Source organism: Artibeus jamaicensis, unplaced genomic scaffold (assembly GCF_021234435.1).
Source record: "Artibeus jamaicensis isolate MK-2021 breed Jamaican fruit bat unplaced genomic scaffold, CSHL_Jam_final contig_387, whole genome shotgun sequence".
Lineage (NCBI taxonomy): Eukaryota > Metazoa > Chordata > Mammalia > Chiroptera > Phyllostomidae > Artibeus > Artibeus jamaicensis.
Window position 1 is genome coordinate 25,589,522 of NW_026521812.1, and position 22,400 is coordinate 25,611,921.

Here is a 22,400-nt window from a genome sequence, read left to right on the forward strand (position 1 = left end):
CAGAAACTGAAAGTGCACCCCTTAAGACTGGGAACAAGACAGGGATGCCCCCTTTTCACCTCTCTTATTCAACATAGTACTGGAAGTTCTTGCCACAGCAGTCAGATAAGAAGAAGAAATAAAAGGCATCCAAATTGTAAAGGGAGAAGTAAAACTGCCTTTATGTGCAGATGACATGATCTTAGACATAGAGAACCCCAGTTATTCCACCAAGAAACTATTAGAACTGATAAATGAATTCAGCAAAGTAGCAGAATACAAATTTAATATCCAGAAATCGGTTGCATTTTTATTGCCAACAATGAACTAACAGAAGGGGAAATTAAGAAAACAGTCCCATTCACAATTCCTTCAAAAAGATTAAAATAACTAGAAATAAACCTAACCAAGGATGCAAAAGACCTGTACTCAAAAAATTCTAAGACACTTTGGAAAGAAATTGAAGAAGATATAATAAGTGGAAGCACATACTGTATTTGTGGATAGGAAGAATTAACATCATTAAAATGTCCATGCTATTGATAACAATCTACAGGTTCAATGCAATTCCTATCAAGATTCCAATGATGTATTTCACAGAACTAAAACAAATATTTCAAAAATGTATATGGAACCACAAAAGGCTCCACATAGTAACAGTGATTCTGAGAAAGAACAATGTTGGAGGAATCACACTACCTAATATCACACTGTCCCACATGGCCATACTGTTCAAATGTGGCAGTGGCATGAAAACAGGTCTCTACCTGATACATCAGTGGAAGCAGAATACAAGTCCCAGAAATAAACCTACACATTTATAGTCAATTAATATTCAACTGAGGAAGCAAGTGCATACAGTGGGCTAAAGACAGTTTATTCAATAAATGGGTGTTGGGAATACTGGACAGATTACATGCAGAAAAATGAAACTAGACCACCTTACATCATGCACAGGAATAAACTGAAAATGGATCAAAGACTTAAATAGTTAGACCTGAAACCATAAAAATCATAGAAGAAAACTTAGGCAGCAAAATCTCAGATTGCTTGTAGCAATATTTTGTCAGATATATCTCGCCAGGCAAAGGAAGCAAAAGAATAAACAAATGGAACTATATCCAACTAAAAATTTTTGCACAGCAAAGGAAATTATCAACAAAATAAGACAACCCACAGAATTGGAGAACATGTTGGCTGATATATCTGATAAGGGGTTAATATCCAAAATTTATAAAGAACTTATAAAACTCATTGCCCAGAAAGCAAACAACTCAATTACAAAGTGGACAAAGGGCATGAACAGACAATTCTCCAAAAAGGACATACAGATGGCCAATAGACATATGAAAAGATGCTCAACATCACTAATCATCAGAGAAATGCAAATTAAAACCACAGTGAGATATCATCTTACACCCGTCAGAATGGCCATCAGATAAATCAAAAGACAAGTACTGATGAGGATGTGGAAAAGGGGAAACCCTTTTGCATTGTTGGTGGGAATGTAGGCTGGTGCAGCCACAGTATGTAGAAAGCAATTATGGAGATACCTCAAAAAATTAAAAATGGGTCTGCCTTTCGACTGGGCTGCCCACTTGTGGATATATATCTGAAGGAACCTAAAGTACTAATTCAAAAAAGCATAAGCACCCCTGTGTTCATTGCAGCACAATTTGCAATTTCCAAGCAAGATATGGAAGCAGCCCAAGTGTCCATCAGTAAGATGAGTGGATAAAACTATGGGACATTTACACAATGGAATACTGCTTGGCCATAAAACAAAAGGAAAAAAAAAACTTTACCCTTTGTGACAGCGTGGATGGACCTGGAGCACATTATGCTAAGTGAATTGAGCCAGTCAGAGAAAGACAAATACCATAGTGATTTCACTTATATGTGGAATCTAATGGACAAACTGCACTAACAAGGAAAGTGGCAACAGACTCATAGATGGAGAGCAGGATGACAGCTAGTGGTGAGGGTGGGCTGGGGGTGGAGGGACTGAGCAAAAAGGAAGAAGGACTCAGGGACAACAGTGTGGTGATCGCTGTGGGGAGGTCGGTGTAAGGGTACTAAATGGTAATGGAAAAAATGCAATAAAGATTAAATTAAAGAAATAAAACTACCGTATGTTTCTACCTCGTGTATCTAGTGACTATAGGCTCTTATGGAACCTATTAAATAATAAAAAATACCCTCTGTGTGAAAGGGGAGACTACAGAGACCCATAAATTTATTTTTAATAATTATAAATATGAGTTTAGCCCCCTTGTTGCATGTTAGTGGAGATTCTCACTGCCTTATACATTCATTTATATTATAAACACACACGTGTGCACACACACATGTACATACATTTATATTCTATTTCTAAATGTTTGTCACCATATCGCAGCTTAAAATTCCATTTAAAGTATGCTCAGAAGCGAAGTAAAACTTGTGTTTACATTTTTGCTTTTTCATTTCATTTCTGCTGGACTTAAAGATCTTACTGGGATTGGCATGGATGCCATTCCTGGCACCAGGAGGCTATGGCAGCGCTTCCGTTTATTGGAAGCGCTGGCCCAAGCCCTTTGCTTCTGGTGGAGAGGACATGGGAAGTAACGTCTGTGCCCAAAGCCAGCGCCCTTCTTGACTGCTTTCTCTTGAAGGACCACGTCCACTCCAGCATCTATCTGTATATTTTTGCCTTTTTAATAGGTGAAGTTAAACAAAGAATGAATAGGATGTAGAGGGTGTCTAGAAATGAGAATCCGAAAATTGCTTAGCTCTTCTCTGCATTGAGAAGGCTCAGCAGGAGAGACCTGGGGTGATCTTTCCAAGCTCTTCTCTGAGGGTGTCAGCCCTAAGCTCGGGGTTATGTCTGGGGCACATCTTCTGTAGGCTGCCAAATAGACAAGCCTTCTGCTCTTTTAGGGCAAAAGATAAGAGACCGTAGGAGCTTAGTGTGGGTTCTCTTTCTGCTACACAGTCTCTCCTCTCATCCTCCCTTTTACTGGCGTTACACTGATGGTCCGTGGAAGATGTAGGTGAGGAAAATAGACCTGGCACTGCCATTATTCCACTTCATTGGTGTGAAGAAGGAGGGAAAACGTGTTCATTTCCTCTGGGTTTAGAGAAGTAGACTGGATCTACTGTTTACTCCTAGGGTTCACTAAAGGTAAGAGGCAGACTAGAAAATGGGCAGACTATTAACCCATCGTAATGGGTTAAGCATCACATAAAATACCGTAAAGTGGAGGTGTCAGGACAGTACTAAACAGGGACACACACAGGCTCCCTGTCTTTTGCTCCAGACTGAGTTCGCAAGGGCAGGAATAAGAAGAGAAGCCTCTATACGGGAGTTGGGACTTGGCTGAATACTGAAAATGGAGTAAAGAAAATGAACAACACAGGATAGAAGAGGAGGAAGGAGAGCCCAGCAGAGGTGAGCTGAGAACGCTGGCCAAGGGCTGGGGTGGCAGGCGAGCCTGAATGGCGAGGAGGACTTGGTCGGGGTAGGGACTCAGGGCAGTGAGGTGGTGCTTTTGCAGGGATGGACTAAGGAGAGCATCATGAGTTGGGTAGAGGAGTTGGATATTGGAGTCTTACAGTCCAAGGAGAGATCCAAGTTGGGGTGATAAGTGTGGGAGTGTTTGGCCTAAGTGTGTAGCTGAAGCCAGTGGCAAAGACAGAATCACAAGGAGGAGCATGAGCATAGTGAGAGGGCCCGGGACTGACATCTAGGGGTCAGTGGGATGAGGAAGAACCAGCAAGGGAGCCTGAGGAGCAATAGGGAAGTGCAAGGAAAACCAGCAAAGCAAACCGCGGGCCAGTGGACCGGGGAGTGAAGGAAAAGGCAGTAGAAGGAGGGAATGGCGGACAACACTTGGAGTATTTGGCTGGACCAATAAAGAAGTAAGAGGAGTTCTTGGATTTGACAAAGTTGTGTCCCTTGGTGACCTTGACTAGAGCACTTTTGAGGAGCAGTGAAGGCAGATGGTGGAAGAACAGGGAACCCTAAGGTGGAGGTGAGAGGTGTACCTGGTGTTCACAACGCAGATTTGCTGTGGGTGACTGGGGTCCAGGTGTTGGCAGGTTTGCTTTGCTTTCAAACATTATCGTATTGTATTATTTTTCTAGTTACAATAATCTTGCATTAATGCTATCATCTGAAAAGCTTATATTTTAAAGCTTTTAAATTTTTTTAAAGAAAAAAGTTATCTCTTGTACTTAAACTGAACATTTCTGACCTTTAACAGCTGTGACTTATATCTTTCTAATTCCAGATTACTTTTCAAATCTGTTGTTTTCAAGTTGCAGAATAACTTGTACAGCTGTGCTAAGAAGACATAGCAATCTAAAAAATCAAACTTTTAACTTCATAAAATATCTTGTGAATGGAGCTTTTCATAGCTTTTATGGCACTAAGTTAAGGATCAGGGGGAAGTCTGAGAGGAAAAGGAAAGGCAGAACCACCAATATAGACAGCTTTGGGGGAAGTTGAATTTCCTGGGGCATGAGGGGTGTGTGAGGTTAGTGGCAGGTATTAGTAAGGTGAGAGAAACCAGTTATAGTGGAGTGTCGACAGGTTGGTTCTAGCAGGAAGGGATCCACCGTAGAAGCCGAGGTCCTTGGGAAGGTGAGGGGATCCCGGGCCCTGGTGGTGGGCCTGGCCTCCGTGGGAGGCGTGTTTCCTCCATTCTAGGACTGGAGAGAGAGAACCTGGTGCGGGAGTTGCCTACGCGCTTCAGAGTTGCAGCTCCAAGTACTAACTCCTTACTTTCCTTCTGTGAGATGTCTTAGGCTCTGAATTATCTATCTTCTTACTTATTTTTTTTCCTTGCAACAATTTTTGACTTTCAAAAAGTAGTTTTGAGCTAGGTGACTAGGTTGGAGTGTTGTCCTGTACACCAGAAGGTTGTAGGTCTGGTCCCCGGTCAGAGCACACAGCTCGGCTGTGGGTTCCATCCGCAGTCAGGGCGTGAATGAGAGGCAAAGGATTGATGTCTGTCTTTCACGATGATGTTTCTTTCTCTCCCTGTCTCTTCTTCCTCCCTCTCTATCTAAAATCAATAAACATATCCTCTGGTAAGGATTTTTTTTAAGAAGTTTTGAAACTTTGAAATATATACATTTTCGTTGTATACTCAGAGTAGAAGTGGGAAGATGCTCAAATATTGAGCATTCAAATTTTCTGTTTCTTACAAATGAGTTTCTTCCTGGCGGCTCTTTTCTGTATCATTCAGAACAGGCTAGACCACTGCACGTAACAAGTACCTCTGAAATCATGGCCTAAAGTCAGAAAAGCATCCATCACGTTCCCGTGCGCTGTTTATCAGACATCAGGTGGGGCCCAGCCCAAGGAACGTCCCCACCCAAGCTTCGCCTGCCCTTGCAGCACAGCAGGCGTTTCACACCCCATGGTGGCCCACAGTCCTTTTGTGTAGAAGCACCACACCCCACCCCTGCCACGTATCATTGGCCCGCACCATGTCCTGAGGACAAATCAGCTCCAGAGTGGACAGCCGGTAACGTCCATCCTCAGGAGCTGGAAGAAGAGAACAGCGCACGTGGGACTCACCCCGTGGACACCACCAGCCCTCCCCCTCCTTCCACCAGCAGGCAGAACAGGTCCTGGGGGAGCTGGACAGTTGCTGTGTACTTGGCCCTGTCCTTTGACTACAGTAGGTAAAATTCTGTCAATGAAATCTATTTCGTTATTATTAAACTTTCATCTTTCCAAATATTTTCTTTAAAAATAAGAGCAGCTCTAGAAAACCTATTGAGTAGTCAGTCACCTTTTTTTCCCAAGGATCTTATTATTTTCTCTGGCAGACTCAAAATCATAGGAGACTTTCTCAACACACTGTGTTTTAAGTAATGCTTATTTTCCTTCTCACTAAATATAGAACTGCCCGGCGAGCTTCTGCTCGGCCTGAATGGATGTTAACTGCAGGCCGATGTGTGCAGCCTTGTCCTGCAGGCCCGCTTCCCCGTGGGTCTTGTGGAGTTCTGCCTGTAGCTGGGCCTCCATTAGTCCTTCATGGGCACATTTGGTCCAGGGAGTTCTTAGATGCATAGGGGTCTGTGAACGGAGGGCAGGATGGGGCCGGTGGGGTTCAGCCCTGAGGGCCGCTAGGGCACTGGCCCCATCTCCATGCTGCATTTGTCCACCCACTCGCTCCCTCCCCTCCCTGACCACCTGCCTGTTCGCTATACCTCTTAGGACATCTCCCTGTCTCTCACCCTTCGGGAGTCCTTCCGGGGAGCTGGGTCCTCCACGACTACTGTTCCTCACGGCTCAGGGCTCACCCCACGCCACACGGCCAGTAGCAGAGTTGGTTTGTGGTAGAGGTAAAACTGGCCCTTTCTGCTCAAGTGCCTGGCATATGCTACTCTCCTCAGTGGGAAAATGTTGGTACGATCTAGCCGCACTCTCCTTGGGGGTTATGGTGGTGAAGTTCAGCCTCTAGTAAACATATTATTCCCACAGGATTGAGAGTTTATGCTGGTATCAGTTTGGGAGAATGAATTATCTTCTTCTTGATACATTAGCAGGCAGGATTTCTGGCTGGGGTCAGTGTTAGCAGGCAGGACCACCAGTTCTGAGATCAGTGGTCAAAAGGAAGTGACTATTTGCTATTGTTTCATAGGATAAACTGGCTTCTTAATAAATTGCATATGCCTTGTGATTACACTAGCTGCTAGTTTGACCAGATTGGAGTGATGCCCACGGACACCACCGTCAGGCCCCTGCCCTATGCCCTCAGCCACTCACCTGCAGCCAGACAGGCCCCCTTGCTTCGCTTGCAGCCCCACACCCAACACTTGCCACTGCCTTTCTCTGCCCCCCTTCACTTCCTCTAATCTCTGCAGTGGTCAGAATCCCTTCCCTCTCCATCGGTGTAAGACAGCAGTGCTTCCCATCCCCCTCCTGCAAGCCAGCTTCACTGCCTGCCCGTTGCCCTTACCACCAGCCGACATCATCTTTTCACTGGTTTACATGGTCTTTAGAAAGTGGTTTTGCCCACTGCTGTGTCCCCAGGGCACAGAATAGATACATGTAAGTACTCGAGAGAGATAGGCCGTGATAAATGATACATTCTGATGTGATGTCATGATTGCCAGAAACCCTGTAAGGAGGGAATATTTCCTTTGTATAAAAGTTCAGTGTTGAACCATCTGCCTCTCTTGTCCCATGGTAATTGGTTCTGTCCACTCAAAACCAACAAATATTGTGAGAAAATGAATGTTTGCTACCATCGGTAGTTCTGTGGAACTTTTTGCACAATTTAGACTTTAAGAGTATTTTGGGTCATAGTCTATGACCAAAGCAGGAAATTATGCTGCTCCTCCCTGTTATAGCATCAAAGTAAAAATTTCTGTTTTCCTAGCACACATGTATTGCATGTTGCCTGTGTACAAATGTTTGAGAACCTTTTGGACAAGTCGACCTATAAAAACAGTACTTCTACTAACATTTAAATTCCATCCTTACATTTTATGAAAGTCTGTGATCATTACTTTGGACTTTTTTTTATTACTTTTTTTAAGACTTTGAAGGTTTAATTTTCTCCCTTTGGCTTTTAGCTTTTCTAACATTTTCCAAAGGAAAATTTCTTATTTTGTGCATTTAATTTTCCTTTCCTTCTTCATTTCTCAATATTATTGTTGATTTATATGCATGGTTCTGGTCATCTTCATTGTCTGTGCTTCTTGTGATGTATTCCCAAGCTGTTACTCTGAGTGAGGTTCTGGAGCCCCTGTGCCTCAGCAGGTGCTTAAGTCAGTGATAGTTATACTGACTAATAAGAATTTAAATAAGATGAAACTTTCAAGTGAGAAGATTAGTCACTTAATATGTATAACTATTTCACAAACATTGATTCAGCTACTACCCTGTGATCTGGCAGTGCTGGGAATATAAGGAGGGAAAACGTTTACTAGGGGAAATGTAATCAAACGTTTTTAGCAGCTCTGTGGTGAGGAAACTGTATGAAAGTGGATCACAGGCTTTGTGGGAACCCAGATGAGGAGGAGCATCGGAGAGCACCCCCTGGACCACAGCTACTGGGAGGGAGCTTCGGGCAGACGCGGGAAGGGCGCTGGAGGGAGGAGAGCTTGTACCAAAGCTCCACAGCTGGAACCCAGGGGCAGGAAATTAGGCTGAAAAAGGCGAAGAGTTCATCCCCTGAGGGTCTGGTGTACGCCCAAATAGGGTGAGATTTTACCCTCTCTAGGATGAGGAGCTTGAAAAGGCCTGCGCCAAATGCACTGATGTCTAGGGAATCAGGGTCAGGGCTCCGGGAGAATCATGAAGGCTGGCGGGGTGATGGTTGATGAACCAATGTGCTTAGCTTGAAAACCCCATTGGTGTGGACAGTCTTAAGGAAGCACTGACATTTTGGTGGAGTGGGGGAGAGGGGCTGGCATCATGGGAGCCAGAGGAAGAGTTTCGTGGAGGATGGCATGGTGTTATGCACAAGTCACAGTGTTCAGTGTTGGGATCCCCCGTGAATATTTGAGAGCAGCCAGTGGAGGTCAGGTAGCAACGAACCGAAGAGACTGTGAGGGAAGCCAGCGGGCCCAGCTACCTCTAACAGAGTCGGGGGTCTTCCTCCAACCCTGGGCCCTGTGTGTGTATGCCTAGGTAGTAGTGAGTTTACACGAAATTCACTAAGTGAAAGGTTTTGTACTCAGCATTGGCTTTGCAGCCTCACACAGAACCGGATGCTGCACAAGTGTCCAACATTCCCATTCACGCTCACGGATGCCATCCATCTATTGTCAGAACAGCATGACGTTCTGTTCTAGATCTTCATGAACATGGCCCAGATACTCATCCGAAGCTGTTATTTTCCTTAGACTTTGATTTTTTTTACTATCTTTACATTGCCTCGATTACTGGTGATAATAAAAAACTGTGTGCGTAATTAAAAATATATTATTTTGTCATTGTAAGATAAATGGAAAAAATCTTTCTGTCATGATAGTGCTGGGGTAAATGAGGTGGGGAGGGGGCATTTCATAGCCACCAAAAGAGAAAAAAGTATGCACAGTTTCACTGATAAGATTTGTGCTCCCCTTACTCTACTGCACAAATACAAAACATTTCACAGATCCCAGTTTGCTTTCTAAATCATGGAAGGTTTGTGCTTGTACCTTTGCAACAGAATTTCTGAACTTCGTGATTTGCCCTAATTTTCCCCTTCCTCTTCTCCACCCCTTAGTGACTTGCCCCTCACCAGCTGTTTGTGATGCTCCTGTGAGCCTCTAGCTCTGTCCCCTCCAGCTGACCACACCTCTGCGCCTGCCTTCACCAGTGTGCGTCCACTCCTGCTCCCACGTTTTCTAGTGAGCACAGCGAAATGCACAGCAGTGCTCATGGCTGATTGCTGTTTAAGTGACGCATAGTCTTCTGTGATGGGTTTTCTTCCTTGCCTCTTGCTCACCTGAGGGCCTCATGTTGGTGATCTGCACTTGTGCTGAGAGACTCCAGGTAGAAATAGATCAGAGTGTATTAACAGCGTTAGATGTGTCCAACAGAAACTGGCCTGTCTTTGTCTCAGAGAATTATACTTCCAAATTCACCTTTTCACTGTTGTGGTGATTCGTTTTTCTATGATAAGATACTGTGCATTTGCTTCCCGCAGTGTTTTGCTGTGTCTCAATTCCGCCCTGTATTGTACAAGCGGCAAATGGTCACTGGACAGCCGAGCCAGCTTCCTGGTTCCTGGGTTTTTGTCATCCTTGTCCCCGGTGCAGGGCTATGTGCCACTGTACGCAGTTCCCTTCATCCCCTGCCACCGTGAGCTGCTTCATTGCACACACTGCTCTCTCCTCCTCACCAACAGCTGTCTCTCTTTAGTTCACCCTTTGAAGGAGCACATAACTACCAGCCACCATTTTCTAAAGCTGTGCATTTTTTTTCTGTTCCATTACTGAACGTTCCAACCAGAGTTTGCCTTTTCACCATTTTGGTTATTGATTTTATTTTTCTAATGCAATAAAATAAATAAGCAGCCTGCTATAGTTTTGAGTTAATGAGGATTTGGAATGGATTTCAAGTATTCTTGTCTGGTTTTATGATGCAGGTACAGACTCAGGCAGTGAATTACATAACTAAACAATCACAGAGCCATAGAGCCCTCTGCCGCCGTGTGGCTAGAACAGATTAATAGCTGTGCATAAGAAAAATGTCAGCTGCCAAATATTTTTCATTAATAATAAGTTGGAAATTTATACCCTTGTCCATGCTTATGTAGCCTTCTAAGTCCCTCAACTATAGTTAATTTGTATTTTATTACTCTTCAGCTTATAAGCATCTTGATGCCAGACTCTAGGTTGCTCTATTTGTATGGATTTTTCTCAAATGAGCTGCCATTTAAAATACTCTTATGCTGTTTGATTGAGCAATGGGTCCAGTTAGAGCTTTTATTCTTGTACCTTTCTAGCTTTTGTTTTCAGGTGCTTTTGTCTTTGGGTACCATCCCAGGTACAGAAGTGAATAGACACCCAGTTCCCGAAGGGAGAGGCATGAGGGCACAACATGCTCAGAGAGTTCAGGAGGGGCCCCCGGGGGCGGGCCCAGGTGACTGGGCCCTTGTTCGTGGTGACTGAGTGCATGGAGTCTGCAGTCAGACGGCCCAGATTCAAATCCTGACTCCATTACTCAGGAGATCTGTGACTCGGACTGATTACTTCTCTGGGTCAGAGCGACCCCTCCAGGAAATGGGGTGTTCATAGTACAGACCTCGTATGTGGATTAAAATGAGGGAATATTTATAAAGCCCTTAGAATAGTGCTTGTTACATGGTAAGAACTACTGTTTTAAACAAATCAAGTAAAATAAATAACATATTTTGACCAAAATGAGGACCAAGGAAACCTCTATTGTGAAAAATATAGAAACTTGTCCTGCCTAGTATGACTCAGTGGATTGAGTTATGGCCTGAGAACCAAAGGGTCACCAGTTCGATTCCCAGTCAGGGCACATGCCTGGGTTGCAGGCCAGGTCCCCAGTGAGGGGCGTGTGAGAGGCAACCACACATTGGTGTTTCTCTCCCTCACTTTCTTCCTCCTTTCCACCTCTCTAAAAACAAATAAATAAAATATTTTTTAAAAAAGAAAAATATAGAAGCTGGCAGATATTTTAATATTTGTTTTTAAGTGTATGGAAATTTTAGTCAATAGTTAGCTTATATAGGAATTTATTATCACTAGGTTCTGTGTCTAGAGCCTCAGCTAACTTGTTTTCTATATTTTCAGTTATTTGGATGTTTTCAGGGAAGGAAGAACTTTCCAACAACTAGAGGGGCTCCAGAGTGCAGTGAGCAGCCGTTCGTGCTGCTGCGAAGTTTTTCCTCAGCACCAGAAACAGCCACGCAGGTTGGACCTGCCCCAGGTGGAGCTTTGGGGTGCCTGCATTGGGTAGCAGGGGGTCAAGCAAGTGAATGCCTAAAAGGCAGTTCATTTTTTTTCTTCTTGGTAGTGCTTTTGTCTATAAAGGCACGCAACATTTGGGGGGGGTCTGGGGGTGCGAGATGGTGATGTCAGTGGGGAGGACAGTTGAGTTTGAGAGGGATTCTCAGAGGTTGGAGGCAGAGAGCGGAGAGTTTTCACTGCTGGTCTAAGTGTGGAGTTGGTTTTGTAGAGAATGGGGAGGTATTGCATGTTTTCAATAGGGGAGTGGCTTAGATGAAAAGGAAGATCTCAGGGAGAGTAATCTGGGAACAGGTGCCCAGACTGGAAGCAGGAGGCCTGTTGGGTGTCAAGGCTGCCAGGTAGGCAGGCGGGGAGAAGAGGGTGTGTGAGAGGCGTCCAAGGTGACATTGAGCCTCAGGAACTGGGGCAAGCTGGCTTAGGTACTGGATGTCAGGAAGGTAGTGTTTCATATGCCAGTCTAACTCATATATTCATTCAGCAAGTGCTTATTGAATGCAAACAGTGCAGAGCTCATAACACCCGATGCTGGATTTATCCTGCTGTTTTCATGAAGAGCAAAACAAACACAGGTGCATTCCACATGCAGTTTAAATCTCATCATAGCGAGCCTTATCGCAGGGCAGTTTATACATTCTGCAAGCACACACTTAGGTACAGCACCTGTTAGAAACAGTGCTGCTCGTCCTGGGCCTCTGCTTGTAGTGAGGAGGTCCTTCACTGTAGTGAAAATGGCTCAGTAAGTGTTTGCATTAACCACAGAGAAATCAGAGCAGTAGAAAATGAAGATCGCTTTTATATTCTTCACTCAAGCCATATTTGCTCATCGTAGCCCTGAATGTCTTTCTACCTAAATACCTGTAAAATAAACTCTTCAAAGTTCTCATACCCCAAGATCCAGATGTACCCCCACCACCGTCCTTCTTTCTAGTGTCCAGAACCTCCCACTTTCTATTTCACTTCTGGCTCCATGGTTTGAGACTGGGAATAGGCTTATTATTCAAAAGAATAGGGGGCCAAGCCCTGGAGAGCTGTTGCATTTCCAAGGACTATCAGCACAGCACTTAGGGCATTGTTAGTGCTCAAGAAATGCACCAAAGATTACAATAGATTTTTAATAGGCTGACTTTGCTGTTTTGATGCCAGCATTAGGTGCCCTGTGGGAATGTTTAAATCTCTAGTGTTACAGATATCTCCAGCCATCCTTTGAAAAGTAAATCAAAATGGAATGGAAATTTCCCTTTATATCTTCTGCCTAAAGGTGACTCTTAAACTCCTCCCCACTCCCCCAGAATTAAATGCCTGGAAAGTAGATGGGATTGTAACTTTTTGCTGCCCGACTAGTGTTTGTAACCCAAGCACAGTACAGAAATCTGCAGTGCTGCTCGGAGTCTTAGGAAGTTCTCCACATAGGACTTGTTTTACGGGAAGAGGGGGCCTTCTGCTCGATTCTTTGGGCAAAGGAACGTCTTGCTCCCGGCTTGTGTTGACCGCAGGACTTCTGAGCAGCCCTGCTCCTTGTCTGATGTATTTGCCACACTCAGCGCAGGCCACACAAGTGGCCTCAGTCAACTCTGATAAAACGGGAAGCTCAACACCCTTTTACGAACATTCTCCTTGGAACCTGTCAGGCTCTAAAATTAGGCAGGAGTTGCTATCACCAGACGTTCTCTTCGAAGGGCGTGCCCTTTGCAGCTACCATTGCAAACTGGGCGCGTCCCATTGCTGGAGATGCTGCGAGTCTAGGCATTTGCCTCAGATGGCAGCAAATGGGAGCTAGATCAAATGTGAGGGTGAAGACTTTTCAGGAGCCTAAATGGTTGCACATCTTTGAGTGCCTTAACAAGATTGAATTTGTTACTAAATGCATTCCTCTCAAGAAAAGTAATCAAGCCCTGGTGGGTGTAGCTCAGTGGATTGAGCACGGGCCTTTGAATCAAAGGATCACAGTTTGATTCCCAGTCAGGGCACATGCCTGGGTTGCAGGCCAGTTCCCAGCAGGGGGTGCATGAGAGGCAACCATACATTGATATTTCTCTCCCTCTCTCTTTCCTTCCCTTCCCTTCTAAAGATAAAAAATAAAATCTAAAAAAAAGAAAAGTAATCATTTCTATAGAGACAGCTGATCTTTCATGACTGGTGTCATTCTCTTGAGAACAGTAGGGTTCCCTCGATTTGTTATGTTTACTTGCTCCTCTTTTGCCTTTAAAGGCAGATGTTTTTATTCCATCATTTAAAACCATGTTCAGATGTTAAGACAACTGGATACCTGTCCTGTAACTTCTGTCTCATGCCCAATACCCTTCAAAGTAAAACTATGTTCTATCTGGTCATGTCTCTGGAAGGGCATGGTTGGTAATAAAGATGGGTCATTTCTGACCATTTATGCTGTGTACTTTATATAAATGCAAGCCTTTTCTCTTTTCTCCTCAATTATATAATAGTACAGGAGAAATTTGAGACTGTATGCCAAGGAAAGGAAGAGAATACAAAAGAAAGCTGTGGTAATGGGAAGAATGAGGTAGTGGTGGGGTTGGTAAGAAACAGAACCAAGGCCGAGTGGTCCTTCGTTCGACCTGAGTGAAGTTGGCAGAAAGGCGGTTTTATGAGCACTGGCAGGTGGCCAGATACGAAGTACAGGGGATGCAGATGAGTGGTATTGGGAATGGAAGAAAATGGAAAACACTGGAAATAACTACTCTGTAATTGGTTTAGGGACACAAAAAGGTACCAGGAAGACATTTTTTAAAGACATAGGAATAAAAAAAAGGGGAAAATATTTGGGGGTCAGGGGAGACATAAGACTAAGTTCAAAGGCCAAAGTGTCATCAATTTAGCATGAAGTCAGTTGGCATTCCTGAGTGCCCAGCAGCCCAGAGGAGAAGGAATCCAGTAGGCTAGGCTAGAATTAAGAGATTTTTAGCCACTGGTAACACTTGAAGTGCTGGCTAAGGGTTTCAAGCTGGGCAAGAAAGCCCAAGGGAGGCAGACAGCCAGACAGGGTATAAGGGATTAAATGTCGTAGTAATAATTTGGGGGGGAAAAAAAAAGGCAGGAATAAGGAAGGAGGTGGTGAAAGAACAAATGGCGTCACATGGGGAACGTCCGAGGTCCTTGCAGAAGAGTTTGAAGTTCTAAGGGCAAAGTTAAAGCTAAGGTGATGGGTGTTTGTAGTGCCCATTGGTTTACTTCTGTAGACTTTGAAGGAAGGAACTGTCCAAGTCTTACTCGTCTTTATGTCTTCAGTGTTTAATGCAGCACCTGGGAAATAAGGACTCAGCAAACATTTGAATGGGTAGGATGGAAGCACAGGTCCTAACATTGAGGCATTCAAGCCTGTGGAAGGTCAGGATGCTGGACAAATCCTCAGTTTCATTGCTAAAGCCACTGAAGAATATCGCTGCTATGGTTAGAGCACTCCAAATCCTCCCCAGGTCTGAGTGGAAGGCCCTGGATTTTAGCTCATTAGCCCCAGCCAGTCAGTTGTATTATGTTCCTCTCACTCAGCATTTATGAATACTGCCTACATAGTTACACTTTATTAGAGATTGCTAATTGCTGCTAAATCAACTTTAAATAAAACTGTGTTCCTCTGATGATTTTGAACTCTGCAGAGTATTCTCCATAATTCTTAAACTGTTGAAATTATCTATTTCTCAGTATTTCTCTCCAAATCAGAAACACATGCTTTTTATACTACTGTTCTTGGCAGGTTTCAACAAACTGCCAGGCTCGCAGCCGCATGCCACAGCCCTGTTGTGCCTTCTCCGAATCTGCTTCGCCTCCACCCTGGGCCCTCCCCCCACCGTGTATTTCCAAGCATTTGGTAGCATCTTTCTACAGTAGACTTGCTACCTGAAAAGCTTTGGACAAAATACAGCTGCAAGTCACACTAAATGTGAAGGCTCATGTCCTTGACTGCAGCATGTGAGGCCAGCAAGACACTTCTGAGCAGGGTGCTCTCCAGATGTCAGGTGGGGGAAAGAAACTGTTTTCGACCAAAGAGAAAGCTACCTACGGACTTTCCGTCCAAAAGAAGCCATTATCAGCTTTTGGTGGCTTGTTGCTTAGTCTATGGCTTATCGTTTGAAAGCATTTAATGTTCTCTTTCTTATCCTCATTCTCTTACTCCTTTTATCCATAAAGTAATGAATATGGAAATGTTGACTGAATGTGCCCAGAGTTGCTCAGATTTGGGAAGTTTTTATGAGCCTTAATTAAAAATACTGGAGAAGTGTCTTTGACCTGGAATAATAGGATTTCTACATTGTTTCTCATCTACTCTCTAAGCTAATATATGTTTTATTATTGCTAACATTAATTTAATAACTGTACATAGAAAAATGAAGGTGAGTAGAGTATCTTAACATTTAGAGAAGAAGTTTAATATGAAATTTGTTTCTTAGAAATTTGTCCCTTTTTGAGTTGTTTGGCAGGGTGGCCAAACCTGACTTTTTCCAGTGCTGGGAGTGAAAAACAAATGTGTGTCTTGTGTGCCTCATGAGGGTCACCTTTTAGGGATGAAAAACTGAGGCTGGAGAGGAATAAATAGTGTGCCCAAGGTCACCTAGCCAGACAGCTGTGGAGTAAGATTTCACACGCAAGTCTCCCCGTTTTCAGACTCACGTGCTTTTTCACTACTCCACGTTCTCTCCATCAAAGCCAAAAGACGCTCCGCCACCAGACACCCACAGTGGTCCTGGGTTTCCACTGTGCTGCTCCACGTCTTGAAGAGAACATTCCGACCTGTGCACGCTTACAGCATACAAGTGCTGACTAACTCTTCTTTTGTTCTAGATTTTCTACACTAGCAAGGATGGCACAAAGATCCCAATGTTTATCGTGCATAAAAAGGGCATAAAATTGGATGGCTCTCATCCAGCTTTCTTATATGGCTATGGTGGCTTCAACATATCCATCACACCCAACTACAGGTAAGCCTGGGACACTATGCACTTCGGCTGTAGGTGATCGCCTCCACACAGTGGAGGGAACCAGAGCATAGTGTATTATATCTAATATATTTAATCATATATTTCTTGCTTGTCATTTTCACAAAGAGGCAGGATTATGTGTTACCACACGCATTTTTGGTCAGGAATTTCAGGATCATTACAAGGTAATCTTTTGTGTTCAGTGGAATAGGTTGTTTGAAACCTAGATGCTGAAGCCATAGCTGGATGCCAGGCGACAGAAGGTTGGTATCAATTGAGTTTTGGACAAAGGAAGCTCTTTCCTTCAGTGTTGGGCATCTGCTACCACCCCACTGCCTCAGTACTCTCTTCAGAAGGAAAGCTTTTTTCCAGCTTATGATTATGTTGTTTCAGCAGCGCAAGTCTTAAAGTAGACTATCTTAACATTCAGCCATAAATGTACTTTCTCTGTACACTATTACTTCATTTTAAACTGTTTACACTGTTTTTGTGATTATTTCCTGATAACTTATGTTCGAGGAGAAAAAAATCTATACATTTGCTACTGTTTATATAAATGTCTCCTGTCAGTTATTTGCAAACTCGATTGTAATATCCGATTCATAGTATAAAGTGGAATTTGCTTTGAACATTTTTAATAAAAGCTAGGAGTTTCCTGCCAGCAACATCAGTTTTAAGCCACCTTCTAAACAGTGCCTCTCATGGAATCTGATTGACAGTTTTATCTTTCTTTTGGGGGAAAAAATTCATGGGCTGATGACCATGAGGACATAAATGCAGATAAATTCCATCAGCTGTCCTAAATTTAAATATAATAAAAATGTTGCTTTGTTTCAAGTACTTGCTCTCAATAGAGCATTCTGCTAATTATTTAGGATTTAATGAAGTAAGAGACATGATCCCTGCCCTCAAGTGGTTTAGAGCCAAACTGTGAACTGTCTTGAACATCTGACTGAGGAGTTTGACTTTTGTTCTTAATGAGGAGCTGATGAAGGTTAGAAAGCATAATGTAGAACAGTGTTGTCAGGAGATTTGTGAGGCGTCGTCATATAGTGCAGTGGTCGCTCTTCGTTGTGCGGTGGCATCGCCATTCTGCATTCCGGAGTGCTTCCCCCACACCAAACGCCACCCCAGGCAAAGCCTGAGCCCACAGGCGTGCTTCCTGTCTCTTACCAGAATTTCCTGGCGATGAGATTCACTGTTTCATGAGCATCCGTGTCTATGGGGGAAACCAGAAGTCATATTTATTCTCTGTGACTACTAGTTTAAGAATGCAAGGCAATAGCTGTTGGTTCCTTAGATTCACTGAATCCCTACAACAACAAAAAATACAGTGTGTCATTGTTTGCCCCTTTTCTCAAAGTGGTAAAATTCAAGCTTCAGTTCAAGTCACAGTGATGCCTAAGTGTAGGGCCAGTGAACATGTGCCTCATCTAATGAACGAGTCAGAGGCTTATACCTTGAGCCTTGAGCCCCATCCCCTGGGTCCCCACAGGTGGGTACGATCAGGACGACATTGATTCCTGAGCAGGTCTATAGTTAACATCACTTGTCTTCATTTGTACAAGTATTTATTAAGCCTGCTCTGTTGGGAATCCGGAGATGAGTAAGGAAGGGCCCTTTCCCATTTTCATCCCAGAACCCGATGGATGTGCTGATAGTTTCAATAGAGTCCATCACACGTGCATGAACAATATCAAAGAAAAGACCAAGCGATTGAAAATCCATTTGGCCAGTCTCACCGCCTACCCCAGCTCTCCTCTTCATCCTCAAGAGTCAGGAAACGCCAGCTAGAGCTTCCCAGGTTGCAGAAGCCCATTGTTTTCCCAGTTACTGAAAGGAAGAATGATAAAATTTCTCAGAAATAGTTCTCAAAGACAATTTAAATTTAAATAACATCAGCTAGAGAAATAAATGTCACTCAGCATTTTTTAGGATCAGAGTGGAAAGAGGAGGAGAAGAACATGAAATTCAAATTTTCCAAAGGACTTAACTCTTTTTCCCTAGACGTTTTGTGATGTGGTTTCTTCTGTTTATTCCTGGGAAACATCCTCCAGCCATGAGCTGTCCATTCTTATTTTCTGGTCTGTGTCCTTCACCTCCTCCGCCTCTCTGACTGTATGTTCTCTAGTTTAACATCTAATTTTGATAAAACCGTATAAAACCCACGTTTCAGAAAGAGTTCTCCTTTTCAGTTTGAGCAATATGGAAAGAGATACTGGGAGCAAAGCAGGGGCCATTACTGGGGCCATGAGCCCAGCGCCGTTCACACCAGGTCATGTGGCTGCCAGTGTTTGGTTTGCCAAGAGAGCTGTGAAAAGACAGATTCAGTAGGAGATGAGGACCTCTTTTTTTTCTCTGTTGGCATTATGAATTTGGTATTCCCACTTTGTATAGTGACATATTTACCAATATAGTAAAATGAGGCGTGCTGAATACTTGTGAGCATGTGTGAGCTTTGCAGTTAAATATTAATCAGAAGTTATAGCCCTGGTTGGTTTAGCTCAGTGGGTTAAGCACAGGTCTGTGAACCAGAGGATCGCAGTTCGATTCCCAGTCAGAGCACATGCCTGGGTTGCATGCTGGTTCCCTGCAGGCCAGTTCCCAGCAGGGGAATGCATGAAAGGCAACCATACATTGATGTTTCTCTCCCTCTCTCCTTCCCCTCTAAAGATAAATAAATAAAATCTTTAAAAAAAAAAAAGAAGTTATATACTTTTACCTTAATCAAGTAATATAAAAATGGTGGGCTTCAATTTAGATGACATTGCACATGGAGTTTTTTCAGGGATACTCTCTTTTTGGGGGGATGCAGGGAAATACCATAGTCCTTACAGGTGGTCACGGAAGGTTAACTGTTTCCTCCGTTGCTCAGTGTGTCCAGGCTGATCTTTGTGAGACATATGGGCGGCGTCCTCGCGGTGGCCAACATCCGAGGAGGCGGCGAATACGGAGAGACGTGGCACAAAGGTGAGGTGCTTTCTCTACGGGAGCAAGGATGGCCTAGTCAAAGCCATCTTTGAATGAGCTGAGGGGATTCGGGGCAGAAGAAGCATTTTGGCTAAAGAAATGAAAAATAAGGATATTTTCAAACACATTACAGGTACCACTCCCCCTTCAAAAATAACTTCATCTACTTTTTCACTTTTATTGAATTACTGGGGCGACATTGGTTAATCATACCGTTCCACACATCATCTGTACTTAGTATTGTGTGTTCACCTCCCCAAGTCAAGTCTCCTTCCATCTCCCTTTATTCCCCCAAAGCCTCTTCTACATGTTTTATTTTCCTTTGTGCTCTGCTTAATGAAATACTTACTTGCCAGCAGCATTCACTATGGACCATAATCAGAATTGTTTGCTTTCTTGGCCGTGCGTCAGGCAGGTTTTTATCTGTCACTGTCATAAGCGAGTCTCGGCGGCCCTTTCTAGTATTTCTTCTGTCTCCCGTTAGCCTGGCCTTTACTGTTCGGCACTGTTTGACAATCTCGTGAAACAGCATTCAAAACAGGACATTTTCTTTTAAAAGGAAAGAGCAGCCTGAAACAAGCTTCCTGTCCTCAGTGTGGCCTCTGCTTGTTCTCTCTCATTTCCCCAAGAGCACTGAGAAATGGCGTCCTCCGGGCAGTGCTGCTGGGGCTGTTGCCTGCAGGTTTTAGACACACACCTGTGTCACTGTTCTTCTCTGGTTTGAGTGGGTCCACCTCCCTCTCTGGCCTCCTGAAGCCTGCATTTTAGTTCATTGAGGCTATTGCTTCTGTGCTCAGCTTCATTTCCGGATTGTCACAACTTTTTTAAAGAATAGTAACTTCTCTTTTTTGAGTCCTACCTCTTTCTCTTATTTGTGTATGGAGCACACCCCCTCCCCTGGCTTTTGTGTATCAGGAATTCACAGAGTCACCGTAGCCTGAAGAAGATGATTTCCACTTGCCTCATTCCCAGTCCCATGGAGGGGATTATGGCGCCTTCATACCCACCAGCTCCATGCTCCTCCCCTCTAGTCAGCAGCCATTACTTAGAAGAAAGCCTGTTGGGACAAAGGTAGCCACTCGAGTTTGAGGTTGGTCAGCAGCACCACAGGAGGAATATCTGAGGCCAACAGCTCTGTTTTTCTGCATCAGATCAAATCAGCAGAGATGATGGCAGATCTGTAAAGAGATTTTTCCTAAGCACCTGCTAGATGACAAAATGTAGGAGAGGCCTAGGCCTGACTTGCTGGCCGTCCCGTGGGCATCCCAAAGGCTGACGGCAGACAGCAAACTATTTGAGCATCTTAGCAGGAGCTGCTAACCGACACGTGGGCTCTGGGCCTGCCTGCCATCTGAGGGCCACTCCTGCCCAATCATCCCCAAAGGCTTTATCAGTTAGTATATTGGAAACAGCATAGGATTCGTTATATGATTTTAACTCTGACCTGATACTAGAATTTAGTTGCATTAAAATCATACAGTGAAATTGTGATATTGGGAGGACTAATAAAAAGAGAAAAAATAGAATAGAATCTCTATGTACCATATGCTTGATTTACATACCAACTCCACATGCTAAGTCCGGACCCCTTAGCTCACCTGCTTCCCTGGTCTGAACGCGTGTGCTGTGCCCACACACCCAGCCGCCTGCACAGACCCTCTGGTCTTCTCCTCCAAGAGCCCGGATTCTTCTCTGTAAGACCCCCAGGTCTTTCTCATCTCTCTGTAAATTAGAACCACTTACTGTCCAGATGCCTTGGGGAGCTTGACCGAGGCCCAAAGCAGACTGTGTTCAGACTGATTCATAAACTTTCTCCGAATTAAGGCAGTGAAAGGATCAGAGACGGATCTTTTCCAGTTAGACCCTAGAATACTGAGCATTGATAAAGCTAAATTCCATTCTGCTAATTTAATGCTCTTTAAAATATATAGTTATAGACCCAAAATGATATTATTCTTGGAAACCAAGTAATTCTAGCTGTTCTAACTCACCGATAATTTCTTATTAAAATCTTAGTAACATTTGTTTTCAGAGGAAAACGTTTCTTCAGTAACACTGCTTATCTTTAATTGAACTTCTGCAGATGTGTTTAATCTCAAAAATTTAATTAGATCTGTCTGCCTTTTCTTCACTTCATTGGCAGTTATTTTAGGCATCGGTCCCTTTGGGGGCCTGCCCTGGGCCATTTGGCTTTTACTTTTAGATATTCCAGAAACTTATGGATGTTCCTCTCTTTAAGTAATCACCTCATTTGGGTCTATACACTGGAATGACTTTTAAAGGAGAAAGCTCAGATTCCCTGGGGACATGTTGGAGACCCTTTTCATTCAAGACCTGAGAAACCTCTCCACCTAATTCTTATTTACACCGAAATTGGAGAACTTACTCCTCGTTACCCATTTCAGACTCCGGCAAAGAGGGATGAGAAGCACACCTCACAGCAAAGCACTTCCACCTTCCCAGGGATGGGGAGCCCGGAGGGCCCAGCGGCCCAGCGGCCCATGGCCCTGTGCTGGTGAGACTCAGGATGTGAGCTCTGCTCCAGGTCTTGTTTCGGTGCTGAGTTCAGCTTCTCCCAAGTACAGGTCCTTTTCATTGCCATGGTTCACTGACATAATAGATCATCTCTGTTTTCCCAGTGGGGCATTTGCCTTTTAAGTCCTAGAAGTTCTTAGAAAAAATACAAATCCAGATGAATTAGCAGTTGTGGAATTGATGATGGGTTTTCACAATGCATAACAAAAAAGGAGGCATTTCTCTAAATTAGTGTTAGCCCATTGTGTTCAAATCAAACTGAGCAATAGTTGAAGTTTTGCCCTATCATCAACTGAATTCCCTTCAGGTTAAACTGCTGTGTTTCTAATGTTTTGTGTTGTTATTAACAATCTTTCACTTTGGCACATCCAAGGTGGTATCTTGGCGAACAAACAGAACTGCTTCGACGACTTCCAGTGTGCGGCAGAGTACCTTATCAAGGAAGGGTACACGTCTCCCAAGAGGCTGACTATTAATGGAGGTTCAAACGGAGGCCTCTTAGTGGGTAAGAACTGAATTCTATTCATTGTACTATTGGGGTTTACATTCGGGGTT

At 43.8% G+C, this 22,400-nt stretch overlaps 1 protein-coding gene across 1 annotated transcript in view; it reads left to right on the forward strand.

Annotated features, from left to right (window-relative positions):
* The window catches only part of PREP (prolyl endopeptidase), a 101,439-nt gene that overhangs the window by 69,466 nt on the left and 9,573 nt on the right, over nucleotides 1-22,400 (forward strand). The window contains exons 11-13 of the mRNA XM_037159000.2: nucleotides 16,204-16,340; nucleotides 19,216-19,310; nucleotides 22,219-22,350. Of these exons, the coding sequence (XP_037014895.1) occupies nucleotides 16,204-16,340; nucleotides 19,216-19,310; nucleotides 22,219-22,350 (364 nt within the window). The remainder of the gene's footprint in view (nucleotides 1-16,203; nucleotides 16,341-19,215; nucleotides 19,311-22,218; nucleotides 22,351-22,400) is intronic.